Source organism: Pleurodeles waltl, chromosome 12, assembly GCF_031143425.1.
Source record: "Pleurodeles waltl isolate 20211129_DDA chromosome 12, aPleWal1.hap1.20221129, whole genome shotgun sequence".
Lineage (NCBI taxonomy): Eukaryota > Metazoa > Chordata > Amphibia > Caudata > Salamandridae > Pleurodeles > Pleurodeles waltl.
The window spans coordinates 33,286,734-33,306,193 of NC_090451.1; the positions used below are offsets into that span (position 1 = coordinate 33,286,734).

At 51.4% G+C, this 19,460-nt stretch overlaps 1 protein-coding gene across 1 annotated transcript in view; it reads left to right on the top strand.

Moving 5' to 3' along the window:
• The window catches only part of FCHO1 (FCH and mu domain containing endocytic adaptor 1), a 172,241-nt gene that overhangs the window by 21,831 nt on the left and 130,950 nt on the right, over positions 1 to 19,460 (top strand). Inside the window, exons 2-3 of the mRNA XM_069216283.1 lie at positions 12,430 to 12,507; positions 19,223 to 19,307. Coding sequence (XP_069072384.1) covers positions 19,281 to 19,307 — 27 coding nt within the window. The 5' untranslated portion in view covers positions 12,430 to 12,507; positions 19,223 to 19,280. The remainder of the gene's footprint in view (positions 1 to 12,429; positions 12,508 to 19,222; positions 19,308 to 19,460) is intronic.

The window sequence follows — 19,460 nt, forward strand, 5'->3', positions numbered from 1 at the left end:
TCTGGAAACCCCTGAGCACACAAAACCAAATGTCCACAATAATATCTATTCTTGTGGTTCTTTAAGAGTTTAGCCAACATATATTTCTTCGCAGTGGCGAATGCCTTCAACGTTTTCTGCACTCTGCTATTAACCAATTTTTGGCTCAGCCCAGTGGAGTATTTATCCTATTAACTTTTCACAGAAAGAGAGCACTAGAGGCTATAAGTGTCCTTCCCACATCCCCCCATCTCTCCTAAATAATTCTCACTACTATACCAGCTCCTTAGGTGACACCTACAGGATCATAAGAGGAGACTCCTCACCCACCCATAGGTGGCATGCTTCATCATTGTGTCCCCTCACCCAGGTAGCTCAATGCCACCTGGATGGTCTCGACCTGGTCTGGGAGCTCTTATATCAGCTATGTTTTGGACAAACCCGGGGGTCCAGTTCATATAAAACTGATTATGGGTATACCCTGAGTACATTTATTCGATGAGTACCCATGTCATGGTTACATACTCAAAGATGGGATGTTTCCTGGAAATACAATGGCTCTGACATCCTCTAATGCCAGCCTGTTTCAGTGGACTCCGATATGGCACGTAGGGGTCCCTCTGCCTCCATCCGGGCTCCTAGACCTCCCTACTTACGCCTTCCTAATTATACCGGGGTATAGGAAATACGAAGCCATAAGGCTTGCCTACTTGACCATTTTTTTATTTTATTTTTTTTAAAGGTAAAAACCCTCCTTTGGGTTTTGTTCGGGCCTCACCGTCTAAGAGGGAGTCGTGCTTCCCTTAAGTCTCACGTTCATCAAGGGTACAGTGCCTCCAGTTTCGTACCTACAAGCCTCTCTTCTTCAGTGATGGCATTCATCTCACCCGATGCCATTGGCTGGTTAGATGTATCCTTCCAACTCCACTCGAGTGCTTGCAATAAACTTTACAGCTGTAGCCCTCGCTGTCTGTTCCCGCTGGGTCTCTTTCATGTGCCTCACTCTGTTTACTATCTCTGCATGCTTTGGCACATGAAACCCGGGCCTTTTGTCTTAGCCAGTGCTTGTTCCATGTAGGCATCTGCGTTTTGGATCTGTGCCTGCCTGACACAGACTCTGAATGACCGCGATGACTTCTGGTCTTGCCTCTCCTTGACCCCTCCCTCCTTAAAGGGCATTATGGGATTAAACTCTAAGCCTTACACTTGCCCGTGGCCCAGAGGGCGATGATTGGCCGAGCGCTGAAATGGCGGGAGTCAGGCACGTGGCCGGGAGGCAGCCGACTGCTTTCCGACCTGAATCTTTTTTAATGATTCTCTGAAGGCAGATTATAGCTTTAAGTGGCTCAGCGGAGGTGGGATGAAGCCAAGTGTGTCGAATTGTGTGTGCGCTTGTGGGGTGTAGTGTGCGTAACCACAGAAACTGCCACAGACTGTCCAACATTAGTAGCTAAATGCCTAATCCACTCAGATTTCAAAAATATGCAGAAAAATATGTATTTGCCTACCTATGACGTAAAATTGGATTTTTGTGTGCAGCCACTGGTTACAATGAAAATCTCACAGACTACCTCTAACCCCACAGCCCGGCAGGCTCTCAAGAGACCCTCCTACCCTAATGGGCTCCAGGTGGCAACCAGGTGGACTCTCAGCTGACAAAGGTGGGCTGTCGATTGCTAACACCCACCCTCACCACTCCTCCCCAGCCAGTGGGCGCTCACCAGCTGCCCTCAATTCCCCTGCTAGGCTCTTGCCAGATGCTCCACCTGATGTTCCCTTGCAGGCTCCACTTGGCGGGCCCTTGCCGGCTGTGCGCTGCGCCTGGTGGGCCCTTGCCACAGGCATGCTTCCCCTGATGGGCCCTGGGTGGCTGTGCGCTGGATCTGGCGGGCCCCTGCCAGCTGTGCACTAGATCTGGTAGGGCCTTGCCGCAGGCATGCTGCACCTGCCGGGCTCTTGTCGGGCTGTGTGCTGCACCTGCCGGGCTCTTGTCGGGCTGTGTGCTGCAACTGCCGGGCTCTTGTCGGGCTGTGTGCTGCAACTGCCGGGCTCTTGTCGGGCTGTGTGCTGCAACTGCCGGGCCCTTGTCGGGCTGTGTGCTGCAACTGCCGGGCCCTTGTCGGGCTGTGTGCTGCAACTGCCGGGCCCTTGTCGGGCTGTGTGCTGCAACTGCCGGGCCCTTGTCGGGCTGTGTGCTGCAACTGCCGGGCCCTTGTCGGGCTGTGTGCTGCAACTGCCGGGCCCTTGTCGGGCTGTGTGCTGCAACTGCCGGGCCCTTGTCGGGCTGTGTGCTGCAACTGCCGGGCCCTTGTCGGGCTGTGTGCTGCAACTGCCGGGCCCTTGTCGGGCTGTGTGCTGCAACTGCCGGGCCCTTGTCGGGCTGTGTGCTGCAACTGCCGGGCCCTTGTCGGGCTGTGTGCTGCAACTGCCGGGCCCTTGTCGGGCTGTGTGCTGCAACTGCCGGGCCCTTGTCGGGCTGTGTGCTGCAACTGCCGGGCCCTTGTCGGGCTGTGTGCTGCAACTGCCGGGCCCTTGTCGGGCTGTGCGCTGCAACTGCCGGGCCCTTGTCGGGCTGTGCGCTGCAACTGCCGGGCCCTTGTCGGGCTGTGCGCTGCAACTGCCGGGCCCTTGTCGGGCTGTGCGCTGCAACTGCCGGGCCCTTGTCGGGCTGTGCGCTGCAACTGCCGGGCTCTTGTCGGGCTGCACCTGGCGGGCCGTTACGGGCTGATCGCTTCCCTTGGCGGGCCCTTGGCGGCTGCACTTAGCAGACCCTTGCGGCTGCACCTGGCGGGCCCTTGCCGGGCTGTGCGCTGCACCTGGCGGGCCCTTGCCGGGTGCATACTGCCCCTGCCAGGTGCTCCTCCCTGACCAGGTGCTCTGCCTGGCGGGCCCTCACCGGGTGTGAGCATCACCCAGAGGGCTCCAGGTTCTTTGTCAAGTAATCACCATGGCTGTGCTGTGGGATTTCCTGCTCTGTTCCCTGAGCCCTGGACTACCTCAGAGCTTGTCTTTTGCTTGTTTTTGTGTATCAGGGTGGCACCCTCATTGCCGCAGGGGGTTGGTTGGTACTGCCAGCTTGATTGTAGCGTAGAAAACCCAGAACCGGAGGGCACATCTACACATCCACGTGTCTTGGGAGCGCTGCACACGACTGTTTCTTTTTTCGTCCTGATAATTATTCTTCCATCTGGCAGGGGATGAGCTCCGTGCCGCCCTCCTCGGGGACGAGTGATCTCATTGTAGTAAGCTCAGTTGCATGCTCCTGCCTGCACCGGGTGGCGGTGGGTCTAGCGGTTCCCCTGCACTATCTCGGCTCTTCTAGTGATTTCAGGTCTGTTCATGGTTCCAGGAATGATTAAAGCCGGAGCCACTCTTCTCTCCGCCCGCTTCATGGGCGTATAGGGTACCTGTGGGTGTACGAACGTGCGGGCAACGGAGCCAAGTGCACCAGTCTGTAGACTCGCATTCCCTGGGACAGCAAGTCTGTGGGGGTGTGGGAGGGAGGCTGTGCAGGTTACAGACACAGGTACATCAATGTATAGACTGATATTACTAGTGACATCCGCTGTGAGAGGGGCCGTGCAGGTAACAGAGGCAGGTGCATCAATGTATAGACTGACATTACCAGGGACATCAGGTGTGAGAGAGGGAGCTGTGCAGGTAACAGACACAGGTGCATCAGTCTATAGACTGACATTACCAGGGACATCAGCTGTGAGAGGGGCCGTGCAGGTAACAGGGGCAGGTGCATCAATCTATAGACTGACATTACCAGGGACATCAGGTGTGAGAGGGGCTGTGAAGGTAACCGGACAGGTGCACCTGTCTATAGACTGACATTACCAGGGACATCAGGTGTGAGAGGGACTGTGCAGGTAACAGGGGCAGGTGCATCAATCTATAGACTGACATTACCAGGGACATCAGGTGTGAGAGGGGCCGTGCAGGTAACAGGGGCAGGTGCATCAATCTATAGACTGACATTACGAGGGACATCAGGTGTGAGAGGGGGGCGTGCAGGTAACAGGGGCAGGTGCATCAATCTATAGACTGACATTACCAGGGACATCAGGTGTGAGAGGGGCCGTGCAGGTAACAGGGGCAGGTGCATCAATCTATAGACTGACATTACAAGGGACATCAGGTGTGAGAGGGGCCGTGCAGGTAACAGACACGGTTGCATCAATCTATAGACTGACATTACCAGGGACATCATGTGTGAGAGGGGGCTGTGCAGGTAACAGACACGGGTGCATCAATCTATAGACTGACATTACCAGGGACATCAGGTGTGAGAGGGGCCGTGCAGGTAACAGGGGCAGGTGCATCAGTCTATAGACTGACATTGCCAGGGACATCAGGTGTGAGAGGGACTGTGCAGGTAACAGACTCAGGTGCATCAATCTATAGACTGACATTACCAGGGACATCAGGTGTGAGAGTGGGCCGTGCAGGTAACAGGGGCAGGTGCATCAATCTATAGACTGACATTACTAGGGACATCAGGTGTGAGAGGGGGCGTGCAGGTAACAGACTCAGGTGCATCAATCTATAGACTGACATTACCAGGGACATCGGTGAGAGAGGGACTGTGCAGGTAACAGGGGCAGGTGCATCAATCTGTAGACTGACATTACCAGGGACATCAGGTGTGAGGGGGGGGGTGTGCAGGTAACAGACACAGGTGCATCAATCTGTAGACTGACATTACCAGGGACATCAGGTGTGAGAGGGGGCCGTGCAGGTAACGGGGGCAGGTGCATCAATCTATAGACTGACATTACCAGGGACATCAGGTGTGAGAGGGGGCCGTGCAGGTAACAGGGGCAGGTGCATCAATCTATAGACTGACATTACCAGGGACATCAGGTGTGAGGGGAGCTGTGCAGGTAACAGACGCAGGTGCATCAATCTATAGACTGACATTACGAGGGACATCAGGTGTGAGAGGGACTGTGCAGGTAACAGGGGCAGGTGCATCAATCTGTAGACTGACATTACCAGGGACATCAGGTGTGAGAGGGGGCCGTGCAGGTAACAGACACGGGTGACTCAATCTATAGACCGACATTATCAGGGACATCAGGTGTGAGAGGGGCTGTGCAGGTAACAGGGACAGGTGCATCAATCTATATGACATTACCAGGGACATCAGGTGTGAGAGGGAGCTGTGCAGGTAACAGACACAGGTGCATCAGTCTATAGACTAACATTACCAGGGACATCAGCTGTGAGAGGGGCCGTGCAGGTAACAGGGGCAGGTGCATCAATCTATAGACTGACATTACCAGGGACATCAGGTGTGAGAGGGGCCGTGCAGGTAACCGGACAGGTGCACCTGTCTATAGACTGACATTACCAGGGACATCAGGTGTGAGAGGGACTGTGCAGGTAACAGGGGCAGGTGCATCAATCTGTAGACTGACATTACCAGGGACATCAGGTGTGAGAGGGGCCGTGCAGGTAACAGACACGGTTGCATCAATCTATAGACTGACATTACCAGTGACATCATGTGTGAGAGGGGGCTGTGCAGGTAACAGACACAGGTGCATCAGTCTATAGACTGACATTACCAGGGACATCAGGTGTGAGAGGGGCCGTGCAGGTAACAGGGGCAGGTGCATCAGTCTATAGACTGACATTGCCAGGGACATCAGGTGTGAGAGGGACTGTGCAGGTAACAGACTCAGGTGCATCAATCTATAGACTGACATTACCAGGGACATCAGGTGTGAGAGTGGGCCGTGCAGGTAACAGGGGCAGGTGCATCAATCTATAGACTGACATTACTAGGGACATCAGGTGTGAGAGGGGGCGTGCAGGTAACAGGGGCAGGTGCATCAATCTATAGACTGACATTACCAGGGACATCAGGTGTGAGAGGGGCCGTGCAGGTAACAGACACAGGTGCATCAATCTGTAGACTGACATTACCAGGGACATCAGGTGTGAGAGGGGGCCGTGCAGGTAACAGGGGCAGGTGCATCAATCTATAGACTGACATTACCAGGGACATCAGGTGTGAGGGGAGCTGTGCAGGCAACAGACGCAGGTGCATCAATCTATAGACTGACATTACGAGGGACATCAGGTGTGAGAGGGACTGTGCAGGTAACAGGGGCAGGTGCATCAATCTGTAGACTGACATTACCATGGACATCAGGTGTGAGAGGGGGCCGTGCAGGTAACAGACACGGGTGACTCAATCTATAGACCGACATTATCAGGGACATCAGGTGTGAGAGGGGCTGTGCAGGTAACAGGGACAGGTGCATCAATCTATATGACATTACCAGGGACATCAGGTGTGAGAGGGGGCCGTGCAGGTAACACACGGGTGCATCAATCTATAGACTGACATTACCAGGAACAACAGGTGTGAGAGGGGCCGTGCAGGTAACCGGGACAGGTGCATCAATCTATAGACTGACATTACCAGTGACATCAGGTGTGAGAGGGGGCCGTGCAGGTAACAGGGACAGGTGCATCAATCTATAGACTGACATTACCAGGGACATCAGGTGTGAGAGGGACTGTGCAGGTAACAGGGGCAGGTGCATCAATCTATAGACTGACATTACCAGGGACATCAGGTGTGAGCGGGGGCTGCGCAGGACAGGTGCATCAATCTCCCAACATCCTTGTAAAGTCGTAGCTTTCTACGGCAAGTTAAGTAGTTGCCCTCTAAGGAGGAAGTCTTGAGCGCCAACCCTCGCTGGCCGCTTAAAGAGGGGGTTCGTGGCGCTTCAGCGAGCTCGTAGGAGCCAGTGACAACGGGAAGCCTCGTTACACGTGTGTCCTAGTAACCTGCGCGCCTGGTCCTGGGGGGAGCTGGAGACCACGTCTTCCACCCTGGCACTGCCCCAGCGAGGGGTGCCCAGTGGGCACTGCACCTCATCACATGTGCACAGAGGACAGCCGGTGCTCCTGGTGGGCATCTGGGGGACCACGCGGAAGGACTGCCCTCACCCCTCAAAGGTGGAGTTTGTGAGCTGCTCTGGAGCCCTCCAGCCCGGAATGTCTCGGGTGGGCCTGAAAGTGGAGTGTGCTCGAGAAGGGCTGTGATGTGGGGTCGGTCAGGGCCCCCCCCTCGCCTGCTTAACTCTTGGACGGATGAGCGCTCTGAGGGTCGATGGAGATGAAAGTGAACACAAGGGATGGTGGTGGTCTATACATAGAGCGGGGGGCTCTGGTCCCCCTCTGGTATTTCACACCCTGGTGGCGGCCTTTCAAGCTCTCGTACTGCTTGAAAACCAGGCTGGTGGGGGTGAGGGGGCTCAGACCCTCGGTGCACCCTCTGCCCCCCGTGGCCCCCACCAGGGGCGCCACACTTAGGAGAAATGGACGTGCATCAGGGTGCCCTAGCTGCAGCCATCCCATAGCAGTTGGAGCACTGTGGGGGAGTGCAAGCGTCTGCCACACACGGATCACGTGCAGCACAAGCGTCTGCCACACACGGATCACGTGCAGCACAAGCGTCTGCCACACACGGATCACGTGCAGCACAAGCGTCTGTCACACACGGATCACGTGCAGCACAAGCGTCTGTCACACACGGATCACGTGCAGCACAAGCGTCTGTCACACACGGATCACGTGCAGCACAAGCGTCTGTCACACACGGATCACGTGCAGCCCAAGCTTCTGTCACACACGGATCACGTGCAGCCCAAGCTTCTGTCACACACGGATCACGTGCAGCCCAAGCTTCTGTCACACACGGATCACGTGCAGCCCAAGCTTCTGTCACACACGGATCACGTGCAGCACAAGCGTCTGTCACACACGGATCACGTGCAGCACAAGCGTCTGTCACACACGGATCACGTGCAGCACAAGCTTCTGTCACACACGGATCACGTGCAGCACAAGCTTCTGTCACACACGGATCACGTGCAGCCCAAGCGTCTGTCACACACGGATCACGTGCAGCCCAAGCTTCTGTCACACACGGATCACGTGCAGCCCAAGCTTCTGTCACACACGGATCACGTGCAGCACAAGCGTCTGTCACACACGGATCACGTGCAGCACAAGCTTCTGTCACATGGATAGTGTGCAGCACAAGCTTCTCTCACACACGGATCACGTGCTCCACAAGCGCCTGTCACACACGGATCATGTGCAGCAGAAGCGTCTGTCACACACGGATCACGTGCAGCCCAAGCGTCTGTCACACACGGATCACGTGCAGCCCAAGCGTCTGTCACACACGGATCACGTGCAGCCCAAGCGTCTGTCACACACGGATCACGTGCAGCCCAAGCGTCTGTCACACACGGATCACGTGCAGCACAAGCGTCTGTCACACACGGATCACGTGCTCCACAAGCGTCTGTCACACACGGATCACGTGCTCCACAAGCGTCTGTCACACACGGATCACGTGCTCCACAAGCGTCTGTCACACACGGATCACGGGCTCCACAAGCGTCTGTCACACACGGATCACGTGCAGCCCAAGCTTCTGTCACACACGGATCACGTGCAGCCCAAGCTTCTGTCACACACGGATCACGTGCAGTCCAAGCTTCTGTCACACACGGATCACGTGCAGCCCAAGCTTCTGTCACACGGATCACGTGCAGCACAAGCGTCTGTCACACACGTATCACGTGCAGCACAAGCTTCTGTCACATGGATAGTGTGCAGCACAAGGTTCTCTCACACACGGATCACGTGCTCCACAAGCGCCTGTCACACACGGATCACGTGCAGCCCAAGCGTCTGTCACACACGGATCACGTGCAGCCCAAGCGTCTGTCACACACGGATCACGTGCAGCCCAAGCGTCTGTCACACACGGATCACGTGCAACCCAAGCGTCTGTCACACATGGATCACGTGCTCCACAAGCGTCTGTCACACACGGATCACGTGCTCCACAAGCGTCTGTCACACACGGATCACGTGCAACACAAGCTTCTGTCACACACGGATCACGTGCAGCACAAGCTTCTGTCACACACGGATCACGTGCAGCACAAGCGTCTGTCACACACTTATCACGTGCAGCACAAGCTTCTGTCACATGGATAGTGTGCAGCACAAGCACCTGTCACACACGGATCACGTGCTCCACAAGCACCTGTCACACACAGATCACGTGCAGCACAAGCTTCTGTCACACACGGATCACGTGCAGCACAAGCTTCTGTCACATGGATAGTGTGCAGCACAAGCTTCTCTCACACACGGATCACGTGCAGCCCAAGCGTCTGTCACACACGGATCACGTGCAGCCCAAGCTTCTGTCACACACGGATCATGTGCAGTCCAAGCTTCTGTCACACACGGATCACGTGCAGCCCAAGCTTCTGTCACACGGATCACGTGCAGCACAAGCGTCTGTCACACACGTATCACGTGCAGCACAAGCTTCTGTCACATGGATAGTGTGCAGCACAAGGTTCTCTCACACACGGATCACGTGCTCCACAAGCGCCTGTCACACACGGATCACGTGCAGCCCAAGCGTCTGTCACACACGGATCACGTGCAGCCCAAGCGTCTGTCACACACGGATCACGTGCAGCCCAAGCGTCTGTCACACACGGATCACGTGCAACCCAAGCGTCTGTCACACATGGATCACGTGCTCCACAAGCGTCTGTCACACACGGATCACGTGCTCCACAAGCGTCTGTCACACACGGATCACGTGCTCCACAAGCGTCTGTCACACACGGATCACGTGCAACACAAGCTTCTGTCACACACGGATCACGTGCAGCACAAGCTTCTGTCACACACGGATCACGTGCAGCACAAGCGTCTGTCACACACTTATCACGTGCAGCACAAGCTTCTGTCACATGGATAGTGTGCAGCACAAGCTTCTGTCACACGGATCACGTGCTCCACAAGCACCTGTCACACACAGATCACGTGCAGCACAAGCTTCTGTCACACACGGATCACGTGCAGCACAAGCTTCTGTCACATGGATAGTGTGCAGCACAAGCTTCTCTCACACACGGATCACGTGCAGCCCAAGCGTCTGTCACACATGGATCACGTGCAGCCCAAGCGTCTGTCACACACGGATCACGTGCAGCCCAAGCGTCTGTCACACACGGATCACTTGCAGCCCAAGCGTCTGTCACACACTGATCACGTGCAGCCCAAGCGTCTGTCACACACGGATCACGTGCAGCCCAAGCTTCTGTCACACACGGATCACTTGCAGCACAAGCGTCTGTCACACACGGATCACTTGCAGCACAAGCTTCTGTCACATGGATAGTGTGCAGCACAAGTTTCTCTCACACATGGATCACGTGCTCCACAAGCGCCTGTCACACACACACACACATCACGTGCTCCACAAGCGCCTGTCACACACACACACAGATCACGTGCAGCACAAGCGCCTGTCACACACACACACAGATCACGTGCAGCACAAGCTTCTGTCACACACGGATCACGTGCAGCACAAGCTTCTGTCACACACGGATCACGTGCAGCCCAAGCTTCTCTCACACACGGATCACGTGCAGCCCAAGCTTCTCTCACACACGGATCACGTGCAGCCCAAGCTTCTCTCACACACGGATCACGTGCAGCCCAAGCTTCTCTCACACACGGATCACGTGCAGCCCAAGCTTCTCTCACACACGGATCACGTGCAGCCCAAGCTTCTCTCACACACGGATCACGTGCAGCCCAAGCTTCTCTCACACACGGATCACGTGCAGCCCAAGCTTCTCTCACACACAGACTACTGACAGTGCAAGCATTCCTCACCCACAGCCACTCACAGACTCACCCACAGACCACTTACAGCACTGGCAGTGCAAGCATTGTTCACCCACAGCCACTCACAGACTCGCCCACAGACCACTCACAGCACTGTCAGTGCCAGCATTCCTCACCCATAGACCACTCACAGCACTGTCAGTGCCAGCATTGTTCACCCACAGACCACTCACAGCAGTGGCCGTGGCAGTGCAAGCATTGTTCACCCACAGACCACTCACAGCACTGGCAGTGCCAGCATTCGTCACCCACAGACCACTCACAGCAGTGGCAATGCAAGCATTGTTCACCCACAGACCACTCACAGCACTGGCAATGCAAGCTTTCATTACACACACATGTGAACGGCTTGTGGCATGTGTCCTTTCTTCACATGTGACAGTCCCCGCTAGCCCATCTTGGCTGAGGCGTCCACAGGCACCATGTGAGTGGACACGGTCAAGTCATGTCTCACCACCTGGCAGCAGGGACACCAGAACAAGGCTGACCAGTGTGATCACTGCTTACTTTGTGCTGGAATTAGAAAACCAAGGCCATTGGTAAAACCAGTAGGTCTCGCCATTAAACCTGTCCCTTTGGCCAAACCTTTTCCATTCTAGATGATTGGGCATGGGCATGGGCGTCCAGGGCAGCTATGTTTGAATGAAGTAGCGTGAGATATTAGAAAATGTACTGACGGCTAGCTGCCACTCAGACATGCGTGGCTGCCATGGTGGCACCCACATCCATGGTGGCCATCTTCGAATGGAGAGTGGTGATATATAATGAAATGCTATTCCAGGCCTGCATCCGCAGCGGGCACCTTAGGACACAGTTTGTTATATTTGGAGAGGTTTCATTGAGAGTTGGACAACGTGGCTGCTGTTGTATCTGCGGCAGCCATCTTTGAATGGTTTTCATAAAAGATTAGTTTTTATGTTAATAGATCCCCATAATGCATTCACATGTGCAAGTGGCCATCTCCGAATAGTTCAAACACAATTTTAAGTTGGCCTCGGGCCACTAGCTCGGCCTGCAGCACTCCAAGCAGAAGGGGCTTGTAAGGGGCAAGTGGATTCTGGGTGGAACTTGCGAAACCGTTTTAAAGAATAAAAAGCACTCTGGACTAGAGAGAGCAGAATGAGAGAACGGAAATAATACCTGACATCCAGTGCCATGCCTGATGTCAGCAGTAGAAGGATACATCAGCCAATGAAAACACTGAAAACTAAATGCTGTGGGCGGAACAGACACAAGAATAGGGAGGAATGCCATTGAATCCGTAGCAAGGAAGTGAGACAGACAGCACAACCATCCAATCATGATAAAGAGGCCACTCCAAAGCCCGCTCTAAGTATGCGTAATGTCTTGGAAACAATAGGTCTCCGACACAGAACTACACCAGCCCTAGCCGAGGCCTGGAAGGTGTTTGGGTTGTAGTTTCCACACGACAGCAGGTTCAACTTTTAAATGTAACCTTCAATTTTGGCTGTGATTGTTTATTTGTTAAATAACCTCCTGGCCTCTAAAGGGATTTTAAAATTGGGGCTGCAGGGTGGAGTACATTAATTGAAAATAAATTCAAGGTGTTGAATCCCTGCCGTTTCCCTGGAGAGGGATCCCTGAGGTTTTCAGGCTAGATGTCGGTGGGAGACAGTGGGACGTGGCCAGTCTCAGTTTCTCACTGCTGCCATTTCTATATTTCAGTGTCGGCTGTCGCGATGCGCACCCCCCCTCTGTGTCTCGAGGATGACCAGTAGACACGTCTGCGGCGAACATCTCGAGGTGAGTGTCTCAGGGTCGGTGAAATAGTGGGACATGTGTGCAGCATCTGCTGGGGAGCTGGCACTTTGTGGGCATTGAACTGTGAGTCTCAAGTTTTTATTCACAACACCAGAAATGAAACACACACGCTCCAGGCAATCTTAGGTCTGTCGGGCCTCATGGAGGGGAGGCCAGCTGTTTACCGGAAGTGTGGAAACCCTCTGCAACTTCCAGCATTCGGGTAACTCGACAGCACTGTAGCTCCTTGAGATTTCAATGGTGATACTGGGCCAAGTCTTTCTTTAAGGCGCTGTGATGTGTACCCTTGTTCTTATTGGTACACAAGGTCTCTGCGTTACACTGAAAGTAGAAGCCAATAGTGGCAGGTGAGGAAGGGGTCTGGAGAACTTTAAGTTTTTTAGAGGGCCTTAGGTGAGTAATAGTGTCCTGGTCGCTGCTCTGCTGGTTCATTCATTGAATTACTATACTTAAAACAGTGGTTCAGAGCTGTAATGTAGCTGTATTTTTGATTTTAAAAAAAAGAAAAAAACACAATGGCATCAATTCGCTTTGCAGTAGAACAGACAGAGAAGAAGGCAACTCTCACACTGGTGTACAAAGAACCATTTGAAACACCCGAATAGAGTTTTGAACACATCTATTTGTGGCAAGTACATATACAAATACATAACACCCCCAAAAAACATCTAATCATGTAAGGTATCCATAAAAAGTTACACAATTTCCAGAAGCTGCAACATGTGGGAGAGTACTTCGAATGTACATATCAAAACAGGTCTCCACCAAACAGCGGACACGTCTCAAATACAGTAATGTCCGTTTCTTTCACATGATTCGCAAAGGCAATTTGCTTGAGTTCGTTAAGGCCTAGTCGACCATGTTTTGACCCTCTAAACAATCTGGGGTCTCATCAGGACAGAACAACCATTAAAGGGAAACCTTCTCATAAACAAAACAAAAACAAAAATCACCAAATGCACCAACCAAAGTGCAAAAAAGTTGGATTCTGTTTACAAGGGGGAACTTTGCACCGTTTCCCCCTTGGTAAAATGAATCCGAGTTGGAAGTCGGTTGTCAACAATTAACTTGATAAATCTCCAGTATATGCACTCCCGTCCGCAACCTCCAGAGTGCTGATCGCACTACGGGCTTGCCGTTTAAACCGAAGTCTCGGACACCTCTTCCCCGGTGCATATATTTTAAATGCACAGTAGCAGAATCTCTGCAGTGCGTGAAGCACCGGAGCGTTGAATGGCTGGATACGGAGGATGCGCTGCCGCCTTCGAACTCGCCGCTCTGAAGCGCTGCTTGAAGGCAGTGTGGGGGCCACGTTGAAAGCTGCTCCGCTATGGTTCATTTCTTATAAGGGACTCTGCGCCAAACTCCGCAAATGGAAGCAGCGCCAGGCTTCCCGCTCGGATGATCATTCCTCCCTGAGATGCATAAAATAGGAAGGGGATCTCGCATGACATTGACTCCCCACCCAAAGACCTGCCCCCCTTGTCGTCGCCCTTGCACTGACGAGGGTGGTGGCGGTGTGCGGGTACATTTAAAAGGAACAGGGTAGTGCTGCCCCTGATTGACATATTCAGCTTTTCAAGATCCAGTATTCGCCAGTGCACCTCCAGCACATTCAGCATTCACAAACACATAACTACTAGTGAGAGACGCTTAAAATGTGAGGGTTAGATTATAGATTGAGCACCATAGCCTGGGAATTATGTGAGGTTAACCTCGGGCCAGTGCTTTAAATGGGCCGGTACTCTCCGGTACTAAGTACCGGCACTTTTTTATTTTGAGAGGGAGAGTACCGGCGCAGCTCAAGCAAAGCGTAATACTTTTAATTGGAGAGTACCGGCACTTCTCGGAAACAAGCAGGTACTCTGGCACAGAGTACCGGCACTTTCATTTTTCCATTTCAAGCACTGCCTCGGGCGGTCTTCTTCCAGAGGGGTGTGTCCTCCCCTGGACACAGACCGCAGAAGCCAGCGGAGCTGTAATGGCCAGAAGTATCGAGGAGCGTGTTCTACTAAACAAGGAACGCTTTAAGGTGGTACAAACAAGATGCCCGCTGCCCCGGTCCTTCCTGGTGCACATGGAATTATGCCCACAAAAAGACTTCTGAGTCCTGATTCTACCTAATGCCTTGCTCCACCAACCTCTTCACTTCCTGACTCTTTCTCTCACGAATACCGAGACTGCCTGGTCTTGAGTCCACCCCAGGCCTCTTCCACCTCTTTCTTCTACTCCCGGTATTTTTAGGTCGGGCACGCAAGCGCTCGGCCATGTTGTAATCTATCTTTGGGCTTTTAACTGCGCCCACCACTATCACTCGTTCATGGGCTTGTCTTTCAAAAATCCTTTGTTATCATTGGTAAATGCTTTACGTTTGTCGCTCCTTGGAGCGGTTTTCTTACCGCCTTGGCCATCGATACTGTTACATGGATAATTGCACGTTTGCCGATATGTTTGACTGCGAGCAAACTTTCTTCCTTTTGGGTCTCTCCTTCGCGCTCATGCTCATGCCGGCCGCAGCACTTTGAATTGGTGGCGTGCTTATGTCAACTGTTTTACTTTTCATTTTCAATCGAAGTGGCAAGAAAAGTCCAGTTAGGAATTCACAACGTTAACAGCTCTTACCTCGAGCAAACGCGAGACCCGTTGCATTGGAAATGCTTCTTATCTCATGATTACTGAGGCTGTCTCATCCTGATTCTACCTCATGCCTCTTCCCCCTCCTACTCTTCCTGTCTCTTTATCTCATGATTACTGAGGCTGTCTCATCCTGATTCCATCTCACGCCTCTTTCTTCACCTACACTTCCTGTCTCTTTATCTCATGAATACTGAAGCTGCCTGGTCTTGATTCCATCTCATGCCTCTTTCTTCCACCTCCTGCACTTCCTGTCTCTTTATCTCATGAATACCGAGGCTGCCTGGTCTTGATTCCACCTTCTGCCTCTTTCTTCCACCCCCTACGCTTCCTTTCTCTTTATCTCATGAACATTGAGGCTGCCTGGTCCTGATTCTACCTCATGCCTCTCTCTTCCACCCCCTACACTTCCTGTCTCTTTATCTCATGATTACTGAGGCTGTCTCATCCTGATTCCATCTCATGCCTCTTCCCCCTCCTACTCTTCCTGTCTCTTTATCTCATGATTACTGAGGCTGTCTCATCCTGATTCCACCTCATGCCTCTTTCTTCACCTACACTTCCTGTCTCTTTATCTCATGAATACCGAGGCTGCCTGGTCTTGATTCCATCTCACGCCTCTTTCTTCCACCCCCTACACTTCCTGTCTCTTTATCTCATGAATACCGAGGCTGCCTGGTCTTGATTTCACCTCCTGCCTCTTTCATCACCTACATTTCCTGTCTCCTTATCTCATGAATACCGAGGCTGCCTGGACTTGATTCCACCTCCTGCCTCTTTCTTCCACCTCCTACACTTCCTGTCTCTTTATCTCATGAATACTGAGGCTGCCTGGACTTGATTCCACCTCCTGCCTCTTTCTTCCACCTCCTACACTTCCTGTCTCTTTATCTCATGAATACTGAGGCTGCCTGGACTTGATTCCACCTCATGCCTCTTTCTTCCACCACCCTAAACTTCCTGTCTCTTTATCTCATGAATACCGAGGCTGCCTGGTCTTGATTTCACCTCCTGCCTCTTTCATCACCTACATTTCCTGTCTCCTTATCTCATGAATACCGAGGCTGCCTGGACTTGATTCCACCTCCTGCCTCTTTCTTCCACCTCCTACACTTCCTGTCTCTTTATCTCATGAATACTGAGGCTGCCTGGACTTGATTCCATCTCATGCCTCTTTCTTCCACCTCCTACACTTCCTGTCTCTTTATCTCATGAATACTGAAGCTGCCTGCTCTTGATTCCACCTCCTGCCTCTTTCTTCCACCTCCTACACTTCCTGTCTCGGGGTCTGCGGGCACCCCAAAAGATGAAAAGAAACATACAACTTATCTAGTGCACACACTTGTCAGAAAGTCAAACCGGCGTAAGTAGAAGGGATGCCTGTGACAGCAGGCAGAAGGAACCACTACACAAAAAACACCACCTGGCAACATCCCCCAAGCAGAATCCACTGAGAAGGGCCTCTGAGGTTGGCATTCAATCAAATAACGAACAGCAGGAAGACTTGCAAAACGTTGCCCAGTAAAACCGGAGTCAGAACAAGGCGAGCTTCAGCCTCTATCAGTGATGAGAGAAAACTCCCAATTTGGTCTACTTTTGTCATCAGGCTGTAGTCTGTCTAAGGAAGGCTGGATTCCTAAACATTTAAGTCAATGCCTGCATGTCACTACACGGGGATTCTAACTTTTCTCCTTTACTAATTTAGTATGTTTTCTTCAAAACTTAGCCAACAATTGCGAAAGTTGCAGACTTTAAGTGCAAGAAAAATCTTCTACAAATATAGTATTTCGCAAAACAAAATGTCCGTGAAAGCTCCAATTTGGGAAATTAATTTTGCCAGAGAAATTCTGTGAAGTTTGCAAAACTCTGCACCTTTTTGCAGATGGCGAAGTTCTAAACTTTAGAGGTGACATTTATGTTTCTTTGATCCATATCTGTACTGTGCTAAATGTTATGGTGTTCAGTCACTGGAGTCTGCTGCCACTGAGGAGCTAGGATTTCATACCCCATATGGGCTCGCCACAGGACTACTTTTGTCTGTATTTTTAGAGACAAATTGTGTCTATATTGTAATCTCCCACAAGAAACAAAGGGACAAAAGAAAGTGCTGCGTGGGGTGATGGGACAGTGACAGGGTCTTAGTGAGACAATGTGTAGACAGAATGAAAAAATAAGTAATTAGACCAACAGACAAGTCATTATTGAAGTAATGTCTGCGTTAATTGGGGTTCGGTGGTGGGTGACTGGGCGCTGTGCTAATTAGGTCTAGCCTCGAGGCAGGTTTTAGCTCCCTGCTATTAAAAGACCTCTTGCGAATCATATTAAAACCTACAGTAAGCTTAGACCCCGCCCATTGCTTACTATTGGTTGACTTTCTTGTCGCTCTCGTTTGCTTGCTTCTTATTTGACGGCTTTATACTCTTGTGTTTGTCCCTCCGCTGAAGCATTGCTCCGTTAACCTCCTTTCAATTGGGCAACTTGTATCCTTCCACTGATCACATTCGAGAAACTTTTTTTTTTGTTTTTTAAATCACTGTGCAAATGAATGCGTTTCTTTTTCTCTCTGCCCTATACTGCTTCACCACTAAAGTTCTCCCTCATCATACACTCAGCCATTTTGGAACATTGAACAAAAACAAAATGCGCAGTGTGTCACAACACAGGTGGGCCCAAGCTTGGTGATGGATGCGTGCTCATGCATTGTGATATTGGCACAGTTGAATGTTACGACGCATACATGCTCCTGTATGATAACTTTTTTGCATATGCATCATCACTCTTTTTTCTGTTTTGCTGATGCTGTTTGGCATCGGCAAAAGAAATGGCAAAGCCAATAGGTACGCAACGGTGAGACCTACTGGGTTTTGCTAGTGGTTGCCTTTACGAGGATGCTGCCGCAATGAGACGTACTTCATTTAGAAAGTGGGAGACACATGAATGTAAACTTGGAGCAGACGTCTCAAATTTTGGTTAAATTACCAGCTGCCTCTGGATGTTGAACACTTTTAAATGTCAAAACCAAAGAAGGGCTTCTTTAGTGTGAGATTTAGAAAATTGATGGCCCTGTGCATGTCACTCCCATATAAATCTCAGAAGAAAGGCTGCACAGTTCAAAAATAAATAAATCAATATAGATCGTCCCCCTAATCCAGGACAGATCTAAAATGATCCCTGTGGTAGCTATATCGGGAACAAGAGCCCACACTCACCAGTTGGTGACATGCTTCATCATTGGGCTTTGCTCCTCGTCAGACCGGCACTGCAATGTCTGACGGGCCCCTCGTGGGGGCTCTTTACCGGAGATCTTTTGACGAGATTTGCTGTAGGTGAATGCAATAATGAGGGATGGGTGAGATGGACTGTTAAAATTGACTAGAAGAACCCCATAACGAAGTATTTTATTGAAAATATGGGCCCCTGTCAAGATTAAAAAACAAAATGGGTAGGGGAAGAAAGGATAATGTTTATCTTGCCCTACTCTCAATGTGGTATCTAATGTTTGTGAACCCTCTAATCTAGGGATCAAGTACGAGTATGGCAGAGTTGGAAATCCCTACGCTGCCTAAATTGAGAAGGTCAACATGTTTCTTGCTAAAATATTTCTATAAAGATCTTGGTGCAATTCGTCAGGACCTCCAAAAAAAGATGATATAGCTAATCTTCACAATTCTGATAAATAAGATGAAGTTTGTGGTACAGGAACCCCCTTCATATCAAAGGATGGGCCCCAACGGGAGCAGCGGAGAGCCTGAGTGGTCCAGCCAGTGTAATAATCAGCATGTTTGGGTACCCGACCAGGCTTCCTCTGGCACCTACCCCTAATGTTCACATTTTGCAGAAACAGCAGTTTTCACTGAATTTTGCTGAAAATTAACACGTTGATATTGAATCGCTTCAAGTGTGTTGCACAAAATAATGGAATTCAATGTGAGCTTTTCTAAAAACTAAAATAAAATAAAAAAAAGAGAAAAACAGCATTTGTATAAAATCAGCCAGTGAACTAGGCCTGGGCTGTTGTCTCTACTTGTTTGTTGACAAGTATTTTCTTTCCCTTCTATCGCAGCCTCCAGCCAGCTGAGTGGGTCGGAGTCCCAGCTGCTGTGACCTGGAGCACCACAAAGATGTCCTACTTTGGGGAGAATTTTTGGGTAAGAGTCAATCCTTCAATGCCCTTGATTTATTTTCTTTGAGAGTCCTTTATTTGTACGCCTTGCGTGGATTGTGCATTATCTGAATGGGTGTTTTCGCCTTCTATCATAATGGCGTACTGCAAGCTAATTCTGCATAGTTTCCTCTTCTAA